At 49.3% G+C, this 20,389-nt stretch overlaps 1 protein-coding gene across 1 annotated transcript in view; it reads left to right on the forward strand.

Moving 5' to 3' along the window:
* Positions 1–20,177, forward strand: part of CIMIP2C (ciliary microtubule inner protein 2C) — a 22,197-nt gene extending 2,020 nt beyond the window's left edge. The window contains exons 2-4 of the mRNA XM_004377592.1: positions 15,683–15,956; positions 17,448–17,560; positions 20,033–20,177. Coding sequence (XP_004377649.1) covers positions 15,683–15,956; positions 17,448–17,560; positions 20,033–20,177 — 532 coding nt within the window. The remainder of the gene's footprint in view (positions 1–15,682; positions 15,957–17,447; positions 17,561–20,032) is intronic.
* Positions 20,178–20,389: the final 212 nt, after the last annotated feature.

Genomic DNA, 20,389 nt, shown 5'->3' on the forward strand with positions numbered 1-20,389 from the left:
GTGGTTACCTTGAAATTTACCTTTATCTTCCTAGATTTGAGCCAGTCTATTATTACTTGGTATAGCCTTGCCTTCCTCTCCATTAGAGGGTTCTACACCTACACCATTTATTCCCTCTTTTATGGTTCTGATGCTGTTGTCATTTACAGATTAACCTCTCTGGTTCCCTGTTGTAATTCTTTTGGTTTTGCATAGTCCTTAAGAGTTCATTTGCTAGGCTGGTATCTTGCTAGTACAATCCTGTGTCCTATATTCAGCCTGTGGTCTGATGTTGTTTGTTCTCAGATCGAAGGACTCCCTTTAATAAGCCTTGTAAGTTTGGGTTGGTTTTTACATTGTCCCTTAATTTCTGTTTATCTGGAAATGACCTAATTTCACCATCAAATTTGAACCAGAGTTTTGAAGGATATGTTATTCTTGGCTGGCAATTTTTTTCTTTCAAGGTTTTATATATGTCATCCCATTGCCTTCTTGCCTGCATGGTTCCTGCCGAATAATCCGAGCTTAGTCTTATTGTTTCTCCTCTGTATGTGACTTTTTGTTTTTCTCCAGCTGCTCTCAGGATTCTTTGTCTTTGGTTTTAACGAGTGTGATTATGATATGCCTTGGTGATTTTCTTTCGGGGTCTATCCTATATGGGGTTCATTGAGCTTCTTGGATGGTCAGCTTTTCATCTTTCATGATATTGGGGAAGTTTTCTGCTAGCAATTCTTCAGTGATCCTCTCTGTGTTTTCTGTTTTCTCCCTCTGTTCTGGAAGTCTGCTCACTCAAAGATTTTTGCTTTTGATTGTATCCCACATACTTCTCAGGGTTTCTTCATTCTTTTTTCTGATTTTTCCTCAAACAGAGTTGTATCCAAATGTTTGTCTTCAATTTTGCTGATCCTATCTTCCATCGTTTCGAACCTGCTCCTCAGCCCTTCTATGACAGTGTCCATTTCTGAAATCTTGTTGTTTATCTTTTGGATTTCTAATTGTTGTTTTTGTATGATTTCTAGTTGTGAATTTATTTTAGCATTTTGTTCCTGTATTATTTTCTTGAATTCTTCCATTTTTTGTCTGTATTATACATGAATTTGTCTGCCTTTTCTATGAATTTGTGTATTTTTTGTCTGCTTTTTGCTTCAACTCTTGGATAATTCTGAATATTAGAGATTTGAATTCCCTATAAGTTAGGTCTAGTGTCTTTTCTTCTACTGGAAGGTCATCTGGTGTTTTATTTTGGACACCTACTGGAACCATCATGTCCTGTTTTTGTAAATGTTTTGATATTGTCTGCTGTCTTCAGGGCATTCAGTGGCTATTTTCATCGTTTATTGATTGTACATTTGTTTGTTTCATCCTGCTTTTTTGTTTTATTTGGTTTTGTCTGAGCAGGTGGGCTGTGCGTTCTTTGTTGTTTGCTTGTCTGTGGGCATGATACTTTTTACCTCCTTCTCCAATGGGCAGGGTCAGTCACTTAGGTACGTTACAGCAAGGCAGGTCCAGCTGAAGGGGAGTTGCTGGGATGGGTTGTTTGTGGCATGTACCAGGGCTGACAGTGCAGACCAGGAATCAGTGTAGGGCAGGTTCCAGTAGGCTGTGCTTGTGCTGCTTGGGAGTGTGATGATCAGCACACAGTGCAGGTAGGCAGGAAGGAAGGGCTAGATTGTGATGTGTGGAGCTAAGATGGGTATGGGAAAGATGAGAGAGAGGAGAGAGGGACAGGAGCCAAAAACGTACACACAAACAAAAAAGAGTGCTAAGGGAGCTTGCTATTGGAGTAGAGATGAGAGACTGAGAAATGGGGAAAAACAAAAATGAAAAGAAAAAAGGAAAAGGGTAAAAGAAAAAAATCACTAGATTAAGAAACTGGAAATGAAGAAAGACAAAAAGTGAATAAGAGAGAGAAGAAAACAAAACAAAACAAAACAAAAAAAACCAAAAACAACAAAAAAGAAAAAAGAAATGCTCCCAGGGATGTCCCTGTGCATCTGTGCACAGTAAGGGAGTAGCTTCCAAGCTGCCCAGTACTGCCCGGCTAGAAGGGGCTCCCAAGCCAAGAAAAGAAAAAGAAAACAAACAAACAAATCAAAATAGAACAAATCAGAGCAAACAAACAAACAAAAAAGCCTCAGGAGTCCCAGCAGGGTGGCAGCACAGGCTGGAAAGCAGTTTTGCAGTCAAGCGGTATTTCACAGCCTTTCAGGAAGAAGCAAAGATGGCACATGAAGCCAGGTATTTGAGAGAAAGGAGGGGGAGGTGGTGAGAGGTATGGAAGAAATCTAAAGAAGTGGAGAAAAAGCAACACAAAAGCCAACAAAAGGCACTCAAGGAGCCAACCAGTGTGGGCGGGTGGAATCTAAGCCACACCGGGGTGAAGCTGGTGTTTCCCGGCCAAGAGACTGTGGTTGCAGGAAGCAGAGGAGGCTAAGTAGGGATGAAGAAGGGTGGGGGATGGGAAGGCTTGGTTACTGGTTGTTCTGTCTCCTGCTGGAAGCTTCGTGAAGCTGCTTTCTCATACCCCATGTTCGCTGACTTCTGGTAGGAGTCCAAGATGGCAGATCCGTGCTGCAGTAGCTGACAGGGGGCCTCTGCATGTATCTCTGCTTGCTCTCTGTTCTTAGTCAGTTTCTTATTCCATTTGGTGCTTGGCTGAATTCTTTATCTCTTCATTTGATGCTTAGGGTTTCAGGATTGACATGTGACCCTGTTTGACTTAGTTTTTCTGATCTTTGCTGTGGAGTGACGGCGTGGTGCTTCTGACTGTAGTGCCATGTTGCCCGGAAGTCTGACTTTCTTTTTCTTAAGCCATCCACAGACTCCAGTGGCACCCTCTGTCCTTTGCCATTTCCTGCTGACAAGGCAAAGCCTGGTGCTCCTGTAAGCCCTGCCCCCACTTACCCTACTCTGTGCAGAGTGGGTCTCTATCGATGCCACTTTTCTGCCGTTCCCTTGAGCGCCCTGTCCTGTGATTGAATTAGAAATTGTGATAACAAGTGAATCATAAATTAGTTGTCAAGCCTGAGCCAGGCTAGCTTGAGCAGCTGAGCCTGTATGTGCTGGCTTTCTCGTTATGAATCTTCCTGTGAGGGATATGCTAGCCTCAGAGCTTCCCATCAACTAGGAATGAATTGGGTGGTTTTATGTTTCTAATCGCTACCTCACTGGCAATTTTGTTAACTTAATGAAAGAATCCAAGAGTCCCAGCCACACATGGATAATTATTATTTTTGTATGTCTTTTCAAACATTGATTACAGGATTTTAAGCGCAGCCAGACTCTTCTGACACTCAAATCACCCCTCCTGCCCCTTACCAGTTTTATCCGTAGAGGCAGAGAATATTTACGCTGCTAATGACCTTGGAGCTCATTTAGCCCAGCCCCTCCTGTTCCAGACAGGGCCACTGAGGTCTTGGGGGACTTGCTGAGCCAGGTCCATGACGCGCAGCACCATGAACCCCCTTGTGTGAGCGCCTACTATGAACCAGCGGCTGTGCTGGAAAAAAATAACCTTCACAACAACCCAGATGAGGAATCAGACATCTAGAGGGGTTGAGCAGCTTGCCTAAAGTCATTCAGCAAATAAGTTCCTCAGTCTGGTCTTTGTGACTTCTTTGTGATACCTCTCCCCAACATCTGTCTCCTTGTACCACTACCCCCCCCACACACCCCCATTGCTGCCTCTCACACTGCCTCGCTCATTCAGCAGGGAGAGGATAGAGTGGAATGCAGAGATCAACTCTGGAGCCAGGCTGCCTGGGTTTGAATCCTGGCTCCATCACCTACTAATGGTGTGACCTTGGGCATGTTATTTATCCTCTCTATGCCTCATTTAGGTCCCTGGGTGGCACAAATGGTTTCCAGTCGACTACTAACTGAAAGGTTTGTTGTTCAAACCCACCCAGCAGCACTGCAGAAGAAGGGCCTGGTGATCTGCTTCCATAAAGTTTACAGTCAAGAAAACCCTATGAAGCTCAGTTCTACTCTGTAACACATGGGATCACCATGAGTCAGAATTGACTCAACAGCAGTGGGTTTGGTTTATGGGTTTATGGCTCAGGTACCTTATCCGTTAAATGGGGATAATAATAGCCTGCCAGTTAAAGTAAGCTTGAATCAGTTAATATGCATAGAGCCTGGCACTTGATAATTGTTAGCTATTATCATTAATTAGACCTCTACTTTGTGCAAGGCTTGATTCTAGGCACCACAGTGAACATGACGCTGGTCTTCAGAATAGTTGGCTAGGGGCTCCATTTGGTCCCTTTCTGCTCCTGGGTGATACAGCTCTCAAGCACCTTGCCACAGCAGCACCATTGTTAAACAGGCAGGTCTGGTCCTGTTTTCTGAGCATTTTAAAGAAGAGCCCACTGTGGAGCCGTCCACCTGTGCCATTCTCTGTGCACCCCCCCACCCCATGCTGAGGTCAGACTGGAGGCACAGCAGTCAGCCCCTCTCATCAGTTCTCGACCCAGCCCTCTGAGGGAGCAGAGCATTGCCCTCTATTCAAGCCCAAAATACAGAAGCAGAAAATGATTTCTGCAGCATTACCTGTCCTTCTACCTCCACACCCATCCCATGCAGGTAACTCCCTGTGTAGCTTCCTAGTGCTGCCATAAAAAATTACCACAAATTGGGTGGCTAAACCAATAGGAATTTATTCATTCACAGTTCTGAAGGTCAGAAGTCTGAAATCAAGGTGTGAGCAGGCCCATGGTCCCACTAAATGCTCTAGCGAAGACTTCCTTGCCTCCTCCAGCTTCTGGGGGCTCCTGGCAGTTCCTTGGCTTGTGGCAGCCTAACTCCAATCTTTGCCCCTGTCTTCACATGGCTGTCTTCCCTATGTGTCTGTGTGTCCTCTCCTCTTCCTATGAGGACATCCGTCATTGGATTTAAGGTCCACTGTAATCCAATATGAACTTAATCACATCTACAAAGACCTCATGTATAAAAATGGCGTAGTAGGGGCATCTGACCTCCTCTAACTTCACTAGGAAGAGAATCACCATCAGCCTCAACAGCCCAGGGCTAATTCCTATGAGGTAGAGGTCAGATATACCTCCTCCCTCTAAACTTTTTACTAATTCTGACACCAGCCGTCCTTCCCATGGCACTCTCTACTTCTCTGCTGGGTTTGATAATTTGTTGCAGTGGCCACACAGAACTCACAGACCATACTCACAGTTATGGGGTTTATTAGGGAAATAACAGGTTACAATTCAGGATCAGAAACGACTCAGGATACAGTTCTTCGATCAGGACAGCTTCTCAGCCATGCCCGCAGGCAGACCTCTCTCTGGCCTCTCAGGCTCTTGGCTCTCAGCCCTTTCGGCCTGGCCCCCTGGCTGGCCTCTGACTTGCTGGAGCAAGTGTTACAAAGCACTTTAGCTCCACCAATAAGTGACCAGAGGCACTGCACTCTGCCAGTCAGCCTCAGCCCGAAGGCACTCAGCTCGCTAGCAACATGAGTCGGCAAGCCTAGGTCTACTGATGAGTGCCCAGAGGTTCCCCACTGCACCAGGTGCCCTGCTCCGCCAGCATGCCTCCTGCCCAAAGGCGCTCAGCTTTCTTGCTCTGTGGGTCGGGAAGCCTATCATACGGTTACCTAGTTCTGCTGCCTCTGCTGCCGCCATTTTTCTGCTACTGCTTCTTACCGTCTCGGTGTTACAGCTCTCTCTCTGTCTCCTGGGTCTAGGAGGTTCTGAGTGCAGGGATCCCAGGTCCAAAGGACATGCTCCACTCCTAGCTCTTCTTTCTTGGTGATAGTGAGGTCCCCCCTTTCCACCTCTGGGATGGCTTATTTTAAGCCTAGCAGGATGGCAAAACTGACCAATCCCCTCATTAGGGTTTCATACACTTTATTTCCATGATTCCACCCCCACAATTGTGCCATGCACCTTGTTTGCATTGTAAGCAAGCTGTCTAATTTCGTTGGTGGGCCACAAGCACCTTATTTGCATAGTCCCACCCGTCATTTGATGGGAGTTACAAGACCATGGCTAGAAGGGCTATATTAAGTAATTCACTGCATCACACCTTATTTCCAAATAAGGTCATATTCTGAGGTTCTGAGTAGACGTGAATTTTGGGGGGACACTATTCAACCAATCACAGCTCCCCATCACCATTCTCCCCAGGAGGCAACCTGTTATCTATTATCCCAGACACTTAAGGGCTTCCAGCCACTCATCTGCCTTTCTCTGTTGCATTATCGACTCTTCCTGAGGGTTCATAGACCATGCCATTCTCTCACCCGCCTCCCAGGTCCTCTGCTTCAAGGCCAGCCCCCTATCTCTTCCCTGGATTTTACCTCTGAGCTGTTTTCCCTTTCAAGGAAGCTGGGGCAGTTTTGTAGGTAACAATTCTCAGGAACTGAGGAACCCTCCTAAGAACAGGGGGTCAGGGGCTCCTAGAGACCTAGCCTTTGTAACAAGGACACTCCTTCTCTAGAAGAACCATCAGCCATTTAAATGAACCTCCACTTGTCAATTCAATTCAACAAATATGTACAGAGCATCGACTGGGTGCCAGAATGCCAAGGTTGCAAATATGAGGAAAACATAGCCTTCCCTACCCATGGAGTTTATAATTTAGAAAGAAGGGCTCAGATAATTACAACACAGCATAATATAAACCAAGGGATCTGAGAGGCACAAAGAGCAAGGCAGTTCACTGGTGGGCACAGGCATGGCCTATGGGGTGGGCTGGAGGAGGCCGCAAGGAAAAGGGGTATTGAAATGTCACTTGAGGAGATGGATCAGATCATGATGGGGAGGAGAAGAGCAGAGAGAAAAGCCTCTGGACAGAAGGGATGAGAAAAGGCATGGGATGGAGGTACAGGCAGTGCTTTAGGGTCCTAGGGCCGCCATAACAAAGTACCACAAACTGGGTGGCTTATAAGAACAGAAATTTATTGTGTCACAGTTCTGGAGGCTAGGTGTCTGAAATCAGGGTGTCAGCAGGGCCATGTTCTCTCTGAAGACTCTAGGGGAAGATCCCTTCTTGTCTCTCTCAGCTCACGGTAGCCCCAGGCGTTCCTTAGCTTACAGATGCATCTTCACATGGCTGTCTTTGTCTCTGTGTCTGTTCTCCTTTTATCAGGATACCACTCAGATTGGATTTAGAACCCACCCTACTCCAGTATGGAGCACTGGTGGTAAAGTGGTTAGGAGCTGGGTTGCAAACTGAAAGGCCAGCAGGTCAAATCCACCAGCTGCTCCTTAGAAACCCTATGGGGCAGTTTTACTCTGTCCCATGTGGTCGCTATGAGTCACAATCGAGTAGACGACAATGGGTTTGGTTTGGTTTTTTTTTTTCTGACTCCAGTATGACCTCATGTTAACCTAACTGGTAACATCTTCAAAGACCCTGTTTCCAAACAAGGTCATGTTCCCAGGTACTAGGGGTTAGGACTTCATCATTTCTTTTGAGGGACACAATTCAACCCATAACAGGTAGGATATACTTTCAAAGCAGCAAATGGCCTGGTTTGGCTAGAGTGGCAAAGCTGCAATATGAAAAGTAGACATGCCTGGAAAGAGAGGTCGGGCCTATGTCATGGGGGCTGTGAGTGCCTGGCCCAGTTTGTTCTTAATTTCATAGGCCATGGAGGTCCTTGAGGAAGGATGTGATGAGAACTGTACTCAGTAGGAAATGTAGAGAAAGACACATTGTGGCTTGGGACATGCTAAACAGTAGCTGGTTAATTAGTTAATAAGACTGCTCATGGGATCTCCGATGGCTCTTGGTAATTAATTTTAATGTTAGCTATGGGACAAAACAGCGCTATTAAGAGGCAAGGAAGGGGCTGCTCCCTGTACACAGCAGTAACCCATAGTGGGCCTTGGAGTCTACATGTGATCATCGCCTAGGGGCCCTGCTGAGGACTGTCTCCTAGATCATGCGGTGTATAGGTGGATGGCGGGGAACCGGGAGCAGATGAAGGGTCCCAAGAAGAGGTGTGGTGGCGTCAGCCTCCATGGCAGATGCTGGCATAAGGGACTGTTTGATGCTCCATTATACAACCTGCGTTCCCCTCAGCTCCCCTCCACCCTGACCTGCCACAAGACCAACAAAAGCTGGGCTCCGGAAAGCTCTACTGCGGAGCTGCATGGGGTCCCATCAAGGCACACGAATGCAGGTGCATTCAAGCGAGTTAGCCCAACCATGACAAGGTGCCTGCTGAGAGCTAAATAAATGTGAACACGTACACACGCTCACCTGCCAGAGCAGCAAGTTCTGTATGGAATGCAGGCAGAACCTTAGGAGGATTGCGGAGGAGAGGACTTCTATTGGGATGCAAATATCTTGGCATTCAGAGAAGTGGAGAAGCGGGGAGCAGAGGAGTATAGCAGAGAGCTTGGGGGTGGCTAAGACAAGAATCATAAGAACACGTCACATTTCTATAGCTCCATTTCTATAGCTCCTTTCTCCGGAGGAGCCTGAACCTCTCTGTGGGTGTGATGCATGTTTGCTGTATGCGCTCTGCAGATCAGCGCCAAGCCCTTTTAAAATAGTGTCCCAGGACTTGGTGCCCCTGTGTTTATGGACATCTCACTCCCTCGATGAACAGTTATTGAACAGTTGTCGTGTGTCAGGTGCTGTGTAGGTGCAGAGGATAAAGGAGAACACAAACTAGCAGGAGATACACTGATTTGGATATGAGTGGATTTAAGGCTTAGGGTGTGTGGTCAGGGAAGGCAACGGACAGCCTGGCTTCTCATGACTGAGTGGGAAACCTCAGACAGACAAGAGGAGACACAGTGTTCCAGGGAGAGGAAATATGTGCAAAGGCTCAGCAGCTCGGACAGCATGTGGAGTAGTAACTCTGCTGTGGCGTCAGGCATCTGTGGGAAGGGATAGGAGATGAGCCAGTGATCCTATGAGTGTTTGAGAAAGAGCACTGTGGCCTCAGTGTGGACACTGGGCTGGTGGGACAAAAACAGTCTAGGAGACCAGCTAGGAGATTTGAGATTGTCCAGGTGAGTGAAAAGGGGCCCTGGTGGCGCAATGGTTAAGTGCTCAGCTGCTAACTCTGCTGGTGAGTTTGATGGTTTAAACCTACCAGCCATTCCACAGGAGAAAGACCTGGCCATCTGTTCCTGTAAAAATTACAAAGTAGAAAATCTTATGGGGGCAGTTCTACTCTGTCACATGGGGTCGCTATGAGTTGGCATCGACTTGAAGGCACCTAACAACAGCAGGTGAGTGAAGAGGAAGGCTTGTGTTGGTGGGGTGGAGGAGGGCTGTGGGAACGGGGCTAACGAAGGCGCATAAGCAGGACTTAGGGAGACGTGGATGTGCCGGCTGACATAATAGGGAGGATGGCTCCTGCTGCTGGCTTAGGTGAAGGGTGGACAGGATGGTGTGACCCAGGCAGGGATACCCAGGAGGAGGGGCAGGCGAGTTTCAGCCATGCTAGGTCTGCGGCGTCTACGGGCGAGTCCTGTGTGGGCAGCTGGATGTGCAGATGTGCTGCCGGGAGAATGGTGGGGCTGGAACACAGATCTGAGTGTCATGGACATACAGGAGGTGTTGGAAGTGTAAGATGGATGAGATCGCCTAGAGGGAGTGCAAAGGGGATCCTGGGATAACACCAGGGTTGAGAAGACTAGCAAACCCACAGTCTTCCCCTTTGCACTGAAGTCCTGCTCAAAGCCTCCCTCTGATGAAAACTCCATGGAGCTCCCTGACACCCACCAATAGGAAAGGACCGTTAATAGCATAGAGTCTTGGCTGGGTTTCAACTTGGGTTGGAGCTTATTGTGCCCAGATCGGCACCCAGCGCAGTGCCTGGCATACACACACTGTGACTCAGGAATACTGAATGAGATGGTAGGCTATGGAAGGCAGGCGGGGCTTTTGTGTCAGAGCCCCTGGGTGGTGCAAAGGGTTAAGTGCTCGACTATTAGCCAAAAGGTTGAGTGGTTCGAACCCACCCAGAGGTGCCTGGCAGTCAGCTTCGGAAAGGTCACAGACTTAGAAAACCTGTGGAGCAGTTCTACTCTGCACACATGCGGTCGCCATGAGTCAGAATCAACTCGACAGCAACTAACAACAACAGCAAAACAAGCATTGTGCCAGCATACAGTAGGTTCTCAGTAAAGTATTATTTAACTCCATCTGATTTTCTTTTTCAAAAATAATACATGTACAAAGAAGAAAGGAACAAATCACCCAAATCCAAACACTCAGAATTAAGCAGGGTTAACATTTGGTGAACTTGATTCCAGGTTTCTCTTTATGTGTATATTCAGATGAAAGACTAGATAGATGGGTGGATGGATAGAAAGATAGACAAAAGCAATTTTGCAAAACTAGGATCATACCATGTTTTCTATTTTAAAATGAAAAGCATGAAATTTAATCTTATTAGAACTTAACTTTAAAAAAAACGAAGTAAAATGGAAGAATAGCTAGACTTTAGATAAATGTCAATTCATCGGAAGAGATATTAGTTTCTAAAAGATCAGAGAGAGAGAGAGAATAAAAACCACTAAGAAGTTGGAGTCATTGTGGGGTTTTTAAACAGGTTTTAATTTTAGGTGGCATGAATTGACTCTCTTTGAAGAGAGTATTAGTAGATGTACTCCCAGCTCCCTCTCATCCACCCCCCAGTTTTTGTTGCTTAAATTATTTTACTTTGACAGGTTTTATAACATTTATATTCTATTCTGAAACCATCATTCACCTCGTTGCTATTCCTAGTTTTGTACTAAGAAGATCTGAATTTCACCACCAGCCATTCTAACATACGTTCTGCATTTCTCAGTATTTTTTCTTCTTTTGGGTGGCAGGATTTTGCCACTGAACACACCTTTCAAGAAGATCTTAAACCTTGAGTCAGTTCTAACTCCTGGTGACCCCATGTGTTACAGAGTAGAACTGAGTTCCATAAGGTTTTCTTGGCTGTAATCTTTATGGAAACAGATCTCCAGGCCTTTCTTCCACGGCACCACAGGGTGGGTTCAAACCACCAACCGTTCGTTTAGTAGTCGAATGCAAACCGCTTGTGCCACCCAGGCACCTAAGAAGTGCTTGTGGGTGCTTTACTTCTTGAGTTCTTTTGTGTTTGGAAAGGACTGGCAGTTGCCTTTATACTTGAATGACCACTTGGCTAGTTTGAGATCCTTGGGTCACACTCTTTTCCCTGCATAGTACTTACTGCAGACCATCTGTCTTTACTTTTCATTCTATTGCTTTATTATCTTGTTGTTGTGGTTCGGCAGCCCCTGATGGCCAGCACCCCTTTGCTTCCTACATTCTGAACCACTTGAGAAATAAAGCAGAAGAGTGGAAAGCTGAACCTGGAGAATGAGGCTAATACTCAAGCCCAGGATGAGACCGATGTGCCCTCCTAGCCACAGTCAGGGTTGGATTGAGGCAGGCTTTCCTCCATGGAGAGTCTGTCCATCCAAAGCTTATGGCGTGAAGGAGCAATACCACTTCCTTGCTTCCAAGGAAAGGGAGGAGAGAGGGGTGGGTCAGTACAGGCCCAGTTTTTGAACTTACTAATCAGTTGTTCCTCCACCTCCAATGTGGAAGAACAAGTGAGGGATGCAGACAGGACGTGGTGCTCCAGCCATGGGGAAGGGCCCACCAGGGTAAGGGGAGAACGTCTTCCTATCGCTTGTCTTTGCATTCTTGTTTTCTTGTATTTACATTTTTATTAAGTTCATACTGAGCACAAAGAACTCTCAGGAACTCTGCTTTTGTTTCTCAGGTTATAATTTGTTTCCGAAAAGTTTCTTCATCAGTGCAAACGGGAGCCGCGATGCCAGATGTGGCACTGAGCAGCTCTTTATGTGGCCTTAGTTACAAAGTACGGGTTCACATTAAAGTGGTGGGAAAGAAGTCAGATGGAGGGAGCTCAAGGGAGGAGTAGGAGTTGAAGAAATAAAGACAGAAGGTACAGAGTATGCCTCAGAGGAATGAGGAAACAGAGGAAGAGCAAGGGGGGTTTGTGAGAAGGCAGCAGGGTCTAGCATAGGATTTTGCAATCTAGGAGAGATGATACCCGCTTATAGGTAGAGAGAAGGAGAGACTGAAGAAGGCAAAGACAGAGGACAGGGGCCAAGAGAGCCAGAGAGACTGATCCGGGAGTGAGGCAGAGGGTTGTGCTCCAGACCCAGGAGAAGGCAACTTATGACAAAGGATGAGGACTGCCCCCCCTGGAAGTGGCCAAGGTCACCATACAGGCTCACAGGAGAGGGGGACAAGGTGCTCAGCAGTCCCACCATCTTTCAGGACAGAAGGAGGCATGGCTGTCAACAAGAAACTCAGGAGGGTCCAGCAGGAAGGGCACCAAGGTGGGTGGGGGAACGTTTAGGACCATCAGGGTGATGGTATTAAGGGTACAGAGACGTCATCAGTCATGAGAAGTAGTGTAAAGCCATCGGCTTCGGCCATGAGGAGGCCACTGGGGAGGGTAGAGAAAGTCCTGGGAGTCCAGTGGAAGAGTCTTCTGCCTCTGCTGCCTGTCCTGCGGCCATATCGCTGCTCTGGCCCCTGGCAACTCAGCTGCTGCCAGACTCCAGGAAGGCATGGCTGTTGAGGGTGAGTTGGACCAGGAACCAGGGAGGCACTCTTTATATTTTGCCTACCCATTGCCGTCAAGTCAATTCCAACTCATAGCGACCCTATAGGGCAGAGTAGAACGGCCCCATAGGGTTTCCAAGGAGTGGCTGGTAGATTCAGACTGCTGATATTTTGATTAGCAGCTGAGCCCTTAACCACTGCAACACCAGGTTTTGCCTGCAGTGGAAAGCAACTGGAGCATCTGTCAGCAATCACCATGCTTGACTTTCTTGCCTTTCTCCTGAAGATGAAAATGAGGAAACCATGCATCATTATCTAATTCTAGTCCAACACCTGTTCTATTGGAGTCCCTGGGTGGTGCAAATGGTTAGCTTGCTCAACTGCTAACCGAAAGGTAGGAAGTTTGAGTCCATCCAGTGGCACCTCAGAAGAAAGGCCTGGAAAAAAACCAGCCATTGAAAACCCTATGGAGCACAGTTCTACTCTGACACACACAGGGCCATGGAGAATTAGAGTGGACTCCACAGCAACTGTACTGATACTACTGGTACCCATTGTATTGGTGAGGAGACTGAGGCCCAAGGCAGCCCTCCGAGGTATTCAAGCACTGACTTCAAAGATCCCAGTGTTCTTTGGCCTCTGGTGCAGGACGAGTTTCTGAAATGTAGAAGCAGATGCTGCTGCAGTGACTTGGCAGGCTCCCTGCACTTCCTGGGGCTTCGCTGGGAATGTTTTGATATGCGGTGAGAGGATTCAACTGATAGAAGTGAAATGGCAAGCATCATAGTGGGCAGGGGTCTAAGATGTATTGGAAATTTCTAAGGCATGGTCACTGTTCTTTGGGTGTTTGTGTGTGCCATTCCAACTGTAAGTGTATTGGTACTGTAGGCATGACATCCACTCATCTTTTCATTTGTTTAATAAACATTTGTTAACCACATACCATGTGCTAGACCCAGTACTGAGAACTGAGGATACAAAGATGAGTAAGACATGATCCACTCTGTCCGGGAGAACTTGCAGTTTAGTGAGGAGACAAAGATGTAAAGAGACAGTAGCTGTACTGAGTGATATATTTTTGATGGGGGAGGTTTTGGGGTGCAATGGAAGTAGAGAGTGGGACCTACCTAGACCTAGGAGGGACAGCAAGGAAAGACTTCTTAAAAGAATTGATGTTTGGGCAAGTCTCAAAGGACCATTTAGTATTGGGAGGTAAACGGTAGGGGTTGGTGGGAGTGGGGTGGACAGATTGGGCCTGATAGAAGAAGGCACAGGGCAAGGACCAGAGAAAGAGGGAGGGGAAGAGCACTTATATCTAGAGAACTGCAAATAGCTCTTTATGACTGAGGTTTAGGGGAGTTGATGAAGCTGGAGAGGTAGGCAAAGGCCAGATCATGGAAGGCCTCGAATGCCATGCTCAGGAGTTTGACTTTTAGAAGTTTAGTCTAGTTGAAGTGTGGAAAATTAATTGCAGGCCAGAGGTATGAGTGCAGTTAGAATAATGAGAATGTCACTGCCACAGTCCAGGTAAAAGGTGATGATGGCTTGATCTCAGATGGTGGAGATGCCCCAGTTAATGACATGGACAGCTAGGGAGCGCTCTTCACCAACATGGGGAATTGAGTGTTGGGGAAGGGAGGCAGGGAGATGATGCCTGGGGAACATGCAAGGGAAATGCCTAGCGTGCAGTTGTGTATATAGTCTGATGCTTGGAGGGAAGCCCTGGGCTGGAGATGTAGACCAGGGCTCGTTCGCACACAGGTGATGGTTAAGGCCATGGCATGGGTGCCATCACCCAGGAAGACTGTGTGGGGTTATAAGCAGGCCCAGGACAGGTCTTAGAGGAACACCAGCACTCAAGAGGTTGGCAGAGGAGAAGGATCATGAGAAAGGTACTGAGACTGGGCAGGAACAGTCAGAGATGTAAATGAAAACCAACAGAAAATGGTGTAATAAAAACCAAGAGAAGTATTTCAAGAAGGGAGAGGGCTACCATGTTCAATTCTATGGGGAGCTTAAACTAGTTACTGTTAAGTTGACTTAGACTTATGGTGACCCCGTATGTGTCAGAGTAGAACTGCGCTCCAGAGGGTTTTCAGTGGTTGATTTTTTTGGAAGTAGATTGCGAGGCCTTTTTTCCGAGGTCCCTCTGGGTAGACTCAAACTACCAACCTTTTAGTTAGCAGCCAAGCGCGTTAACCATTTGCATCACCCAGGGACTCTGCAGGGTGGTCAAGTTGGATGCAAGCCTGAAAAGTGCCCACTGGATTTAGCAGTAGTTGATCTGGTCAAGGGCAATCTCAAAGGCATCATGACTGCAGAGGCCAGGTTTCAGTAGGGTGAGAAGTGAATGGGAAATCCTAGCATGTACTGCTCCGCAAAGCTTTCATCTCTTTCGTGTTTGCAAGAGTCTGAGACCCATGCTTTTTGGGTATTGCTGACTCTCCCCTTGCTTTGCTGAAACAACCCTTTGGCCTCTGCATGAGTCCCATTTAACCAGGGATCTGTGTTCAGCTTGTGCTGTGTCTCCAAGGTTCTCCACTTGCCAACCTCCTGTCCCTCTCACTGGGACTCCTTGGCTGCAGAGGGTGATGGAGTTCCTTGCATAGCTCTCAGTGCTCCAGAGCCTCTCTGTCTGAGGTCTCCAGGCATTTGAGTGGCACCTCGTGAGGCAGTTGTGCTGGGAGGGAGGCTACAGCATTCTGGGTCCAGGCCTCAGCTATAACAGATCTGGCCGCCCTTGCACTTTATTAACTGTGCCCCCACTCACTCCTTCTCATGCTTCCTTTACCCGTTACAAATAACCACAGAATGTCGGAGCTGGAGAAGGCCCTCGGCATCTTCAGGCCAGCCCTCGAGTAAAGGGAGGCTGTTGAGGGAGAATGGTTTGCATGCAGACTGGCCGAGGGGGTCAGGTCTGGAACCCAGGAGTTCTGACCCTGTGTAAGTCATCTAGGCAGAGACCTTTGTGGGTGGGGAGGCCCCAGAGTTTCTTCTACTTGTCCTTCCCCAAAGACCTAAACCATTAAGTATACCTCAGAGAGCCTTTCAAGGCCCAGAGATGACCAAGGGGTCCACTGATCCACCAGAAATTTCTATGGGCCTCTCTTGGAACTGGTCCTGAAGCCACCCCCCCCCCCCCCGCACATGCACACCATTGCAGGTACCGAGGCCATGTACCCAGTGTGGCCTTCTCCTGCGGCTCCACCTACGGTACCACCACCCTCAAGTACTTCCAGGACCATCGCAACGCAGCCATGGAGAAGAGCCACACTCCCTTCAGCAAAGGCGGCCATTTCCCGACCATCTTCTCCCCAAACCCCAACCTCGTGCTGAGTAACCGCTCCCACACCTGGGACCGCTGGCTGAACACTCCCAGCTACACCCGCTACAACCTGGACAGTAGCCGCTCCAAGGACCTCACACACTTCTACCAGGTGAGCTGCCCGGGGCTGCGCTGCTGCCTCCTCTGCTCCCCCACACCCTGCCATGGGAAGGGAGTAAAAATTGGGCCTCAGGGAAGACCTCGCACCCTCCAGAGTGTCCTTAATTGCTGTTTCAGAGCCCCTGAGCCTGCAGAGAACCTGGTGTGTTTGGCTAGAAGTGGGAAGAGGGCTCAGGGCTTGGTTCTCTGATTTGCTGAGCTTCCCCCACCCCAGGTGCTTCAGGGGCTCCTGTCCCTGCTCACCCCCAATGCCAGCAGAGCTGGGGGAGCTTTTGGGGTTGTTCCTTCACTCACCTTCTGCCCTGTAGCCTCTTGGCTGTATGGACCCTCATTCACTTCCTACTTGAGTGAAGGGCCTACGTGAGCAAAAGCCCCACTAAAGCCCCTACCCAGGCCCAGCTCCAGGTCTACTCGCATTGTGTTTACCCACCTGGACCTAGCACCCACCTGACATCTCCGCTCCACAGTCTCTCTGAGAGAATGCCCTGAGTCAACCTCCACCCCAAACTGGACCCAAACTGCCTTTAGGGAAGAGAGAGGACAAAGGAGGACCTGTCTACCCCCCTCCCCCCATTATTCTTGTCCTGCTTCTCTGGGGAAGAGAGAGGACAAAGGAGAGCCTGTCCACACCCCGGTTATTCCTGTCCTGGTTCTCTGGCTCTTAAAGCCCCCCCACACCACCACCACCACCAATCTGGTTCCCACACATGGTCAGCAGATTCCATGATGCAGGGGAGGACCAAGCCACAAGTGCACAGGGCTCACCCACCTTGATGGTCATAAGGACTCATCTGGAGAAGGCAGGGGAGCATCTGGAGAAGGTGGGGAGCACCTAGAGAAGGTGGGGAGCAACTGGGGAAGGTAGAGGAGCATCTGGAGAAGGTGGGGAGCATCTGGGCTCTCTGCAGATCCATTATCTGCTGTATTCCTGAAAACTCCACTCTCTCCCTCACCTCCCCTTGCAAACATTCCTCCTGCTCAGCCTGATTCCAAGAACCCAAGTGCCTCCTGGTGCCCAGGGCAGAGAACTCCTGATTAAGGTAGCTTCCCCGGGATAGAGGACCAGGCCGATGCCATCAGACTCTGAGGAGCTGCTGGGACCATCCCAGTGGAACTGGGAAGCCTTTTCCCTCCATCTGGCCTCTCACATGGACAGACAGAACCATATCTTGTCCAAGAGGAAAGGAAAGGAAGGAACAAACACACACCAAGCCCACATTGTGAGCGCGCATACCTTATCTCAGCTGGTCTCTCACCATAGCAGAGCTGGGGTGGTGGATGTCATTACCCGAGTTAGACAGGTGAAGAATGGTTAGCAGTTGGATCTGGGGCCGAGGTCTGTGGTGCCCCGAGGGCATTAGCGGTATGGCAGTACCCCTGGGTGAGCCCCCATCCCCTGTCCATGGACAGACATGGACAGCGGGTACTCGAGGGTATTCCTGCACACCAACCACCTGTCCTCTCTTCCTTGGTTGAGGTGTAGATGGTGCAGCAGCATCGGGAGCACTATCGAGACAAGACAGGCATGGTGGCCTGGGTCCCCTACTTTGTGCTGCCTCTGAAGGAGTGGGAGCGGTACCCCATTCCCACCAACCTGTGAGTGCCTGCCCTCCCTGCATCCGTGCATTGAAAGAACACGGATCCCCTGGGCACCTGCTCTCTGCCAGCCATGGCGAGGCACCCAGACTAAGCCTACAGTGCAGAGGGTGACGGTTGCAGAACAGTGGGGTCAGGGCTTCCTCGGCCTCAGGAGGGATGCCAGGAACCTGAGTGGGTGGAATCAGGAAGAGCTTTTTCCTGGCCAGATGCACTGGGAGTCTGGGAGCAAATCCCATCATCTCTGATGGCCCAAATCTGTAAGCTTCTCCCCCTAGCCAAAGAACGGCAGCCTTGCAGCTACACCATTCCCAACGCGTGAGCGGGTGCTCCCAGGCAGCCAGGAGCTACTGCCCTCTAGCGGACCTGGAGAGCACTGCAGTGAGCAGGAATCGGTGCTTCCTCCACCCTTCCCCACATCGTCCCGTCCGGACTCGGAAAATGTTCTCCTAGGGACTTGAAAATATCTTTAAAGGTCCAACTGTCCGCTTAACAAAATATGAAACTTTTTTACCGCCCGCCCCTCACTGCTTTTATCTGAGAGTTCCTTTCCGCAGGGAAGTTCCCACTGCCCGCGCTCTCGCCCTCTTGGCGCCCAGGCAGGGGCTCAACATGTCTGTGCCCTAGTGGCTGCCAGCGAGCGGCGGGCTGGCCGACCCGCAAGCCTGTGAGCGTGCGGCGGGGTGGGTGGTTGCTAGTTCCCGGGTCAGGGACCGCGGACTACCCGCAGACGGCGCGCAGGCTGTGCAGCCCGGGTGCCTCCCTCGCTGCCTCTCACCCCACACACACCCAGAAGGGGGGGTCCTGCGGTCCTGCCGAGCCCCACGGGAGGTCAGTGTACAGATCCTTCGATGTCCAATTCCATGCTGACCCCTTGCTTGCCCCGAGTTCCCTGAGCCTCGCCATCATCGCCGTTGATAAAGCAGTAACCCCTTCCATAGAGCCTAGTGTTTTTTAAAGAACCAGATTTAACTTCCTCTAAAGATTCCTCTTTGCAAGATAGGTGGGTCTGCATTATCGTCCCCCATTTACAAATAGGGAAACCAAGGCTCAGCTTCAGGTGGCACAGCCGGCTGGAGGCCGAGCCTGGAAGGGAACCCAGGTCTCCTGGTGCCAACTCCAGAACTCTGGGCTGGCCATCTTCACACCTTGGGATGGCTGTGAACCAGTCAATCCCTAGAGACAGAATGTGGGGCCTCTGCTGGGAACAGGTGTCCTCTTGAGACCATTCTGTCCAGAATCTGCACCTCCTGAGGCTGCAGGGAGCCCAGGACGCCCAGCTCTGTTCCTTCTCCAAATTGCCTGCCAGCCAGCACTGCTGCTGACCGTTTCTGGTCCCAGGCAGCTTCACCCCTCGCCGGGCAGAGGAGAACTCCAAATCTAGTTTCTCCCAAATCCTGTCTGGCCCATGGGGTTATAGGGGAGGGATGGATGGGACCTCTTGAGAGGGCTTCTGAGAGCTAACCAGGTAGTTCCTCCGACCGGCTCTGTGACCTCCGACAAGTCTCTCTCCCTCAATTCCAGCCACCACCATCATCATCATCACTATCATCATCTCTTACAGCATTTATTGTTTACCCCTTGCCCAGCACTGTGTTAAGTGTTTACTCATTACCTCATTTACTCTTTAGAACAAAGTGAACTGGGGGTACCATGTGAGTCCGTTTCACACCTGTACACTTCCGGCAGGAGCTAGCACCGACTTGCGTTCCATGTCTGTCTGACGCTCACGTCCATGCTCTTAACCACCTTCCCATTATGCAAATACAAGTTATTATCTCAAGTCCTGGCGACTCATCAGAGGTTAAGCGATTCATCAGAGGGTCTTGAACTGCTGTTTCAGAGAACCCAAGCCTGCAGGGAACCTGGTGGGTTTGGCTAGGGGAAGTGGGGAGGGGGCTCAGGGCTCGGTTCTCTGAGTCGCTGAGCTTCCCCCACCCCAGGTGCTTCAGGGGTTCCTGTCCCTGCTCACCCCAGGGGCAGATTATCCAATAGGCAAGGTAAGCACATTTTTTTTCACCACATTAAAGATTCTGCTTCTAGGTATCGCTGGCATCTGTCTCTCTCTCAATCCCACAGCACCTTCCTGTAGAATCAAGCCTCTTTTTGTGTTTACAATCTCTTACTGGGGCAGATGACCCAGTAAGCAAGGTAAGCACGGGCTTACTTGTGCTTACCCAACTAATCTGTAGTGAACAATTTCACATGGGTTTTACATATGTTCACTACAGATGATCTGGTAAGCCAGGTAAGCACCGTGCTTACCTTGCTTATCGGATAATCTGCCCCTGGCTCACTCCCAATGTCAGCAGAGCTGGAGAGACTTTTGGGATATTCCTGCACTCACCTTCTGCCCTGTAGCCTCAGGATCCACATGGACAGTAAAATGGGCATGTGGGGCTGTGGTTGGGCATCTTTTTTACCCTCCCTCCCCTGCACACTGCATAACACTGCCTCTGTCCCCACCCCCAGGCCTCCACTGAGCCCGAAGGACAAGTGGCACCTTTTAAGAGTGGCCCCTGAGAGCCTGAAGACCTACCAGACATTCCCATCGGGGAAGAGGGTCTCCCCACAAGAGCGACAAAAGAGAGACTGCTACTTTGAGTTCAGAGCATGAGACCAGGCAGCAGATACCTGAGAGCTTTGGCCTTGATCAGGTTGGCTTATTTGGAATAAAATCTTTAGCCATGACCATCCCATACTCCTCTCCTCTGGGTCCTGGGAACATTTGGCCAGAGCAGGACAGAAGAATTACTCAGCACTGTGTCTTAAGGGCCTTCTGAAAAGCTCAGCCCAAGGGGCTCAAGCCAAGAAAAGCAGTGTTCAGTG

The sequence above is a fragment of the Trichechus manatus genome, unplaced genomic scaffold (genome assembly GCF_000243295.1).
Source record: "Trichechus manatus latirostris isolate Lorelei unplaced genomic scaffold, TriManLat1.0 scaffold00052, whole genome shotgun sequence".
NCBI lineage: Eukaryota > Metazoa > Chordata > Mammalia > Sirenia > Trichechidae > Trichechus > Trichechus manatus.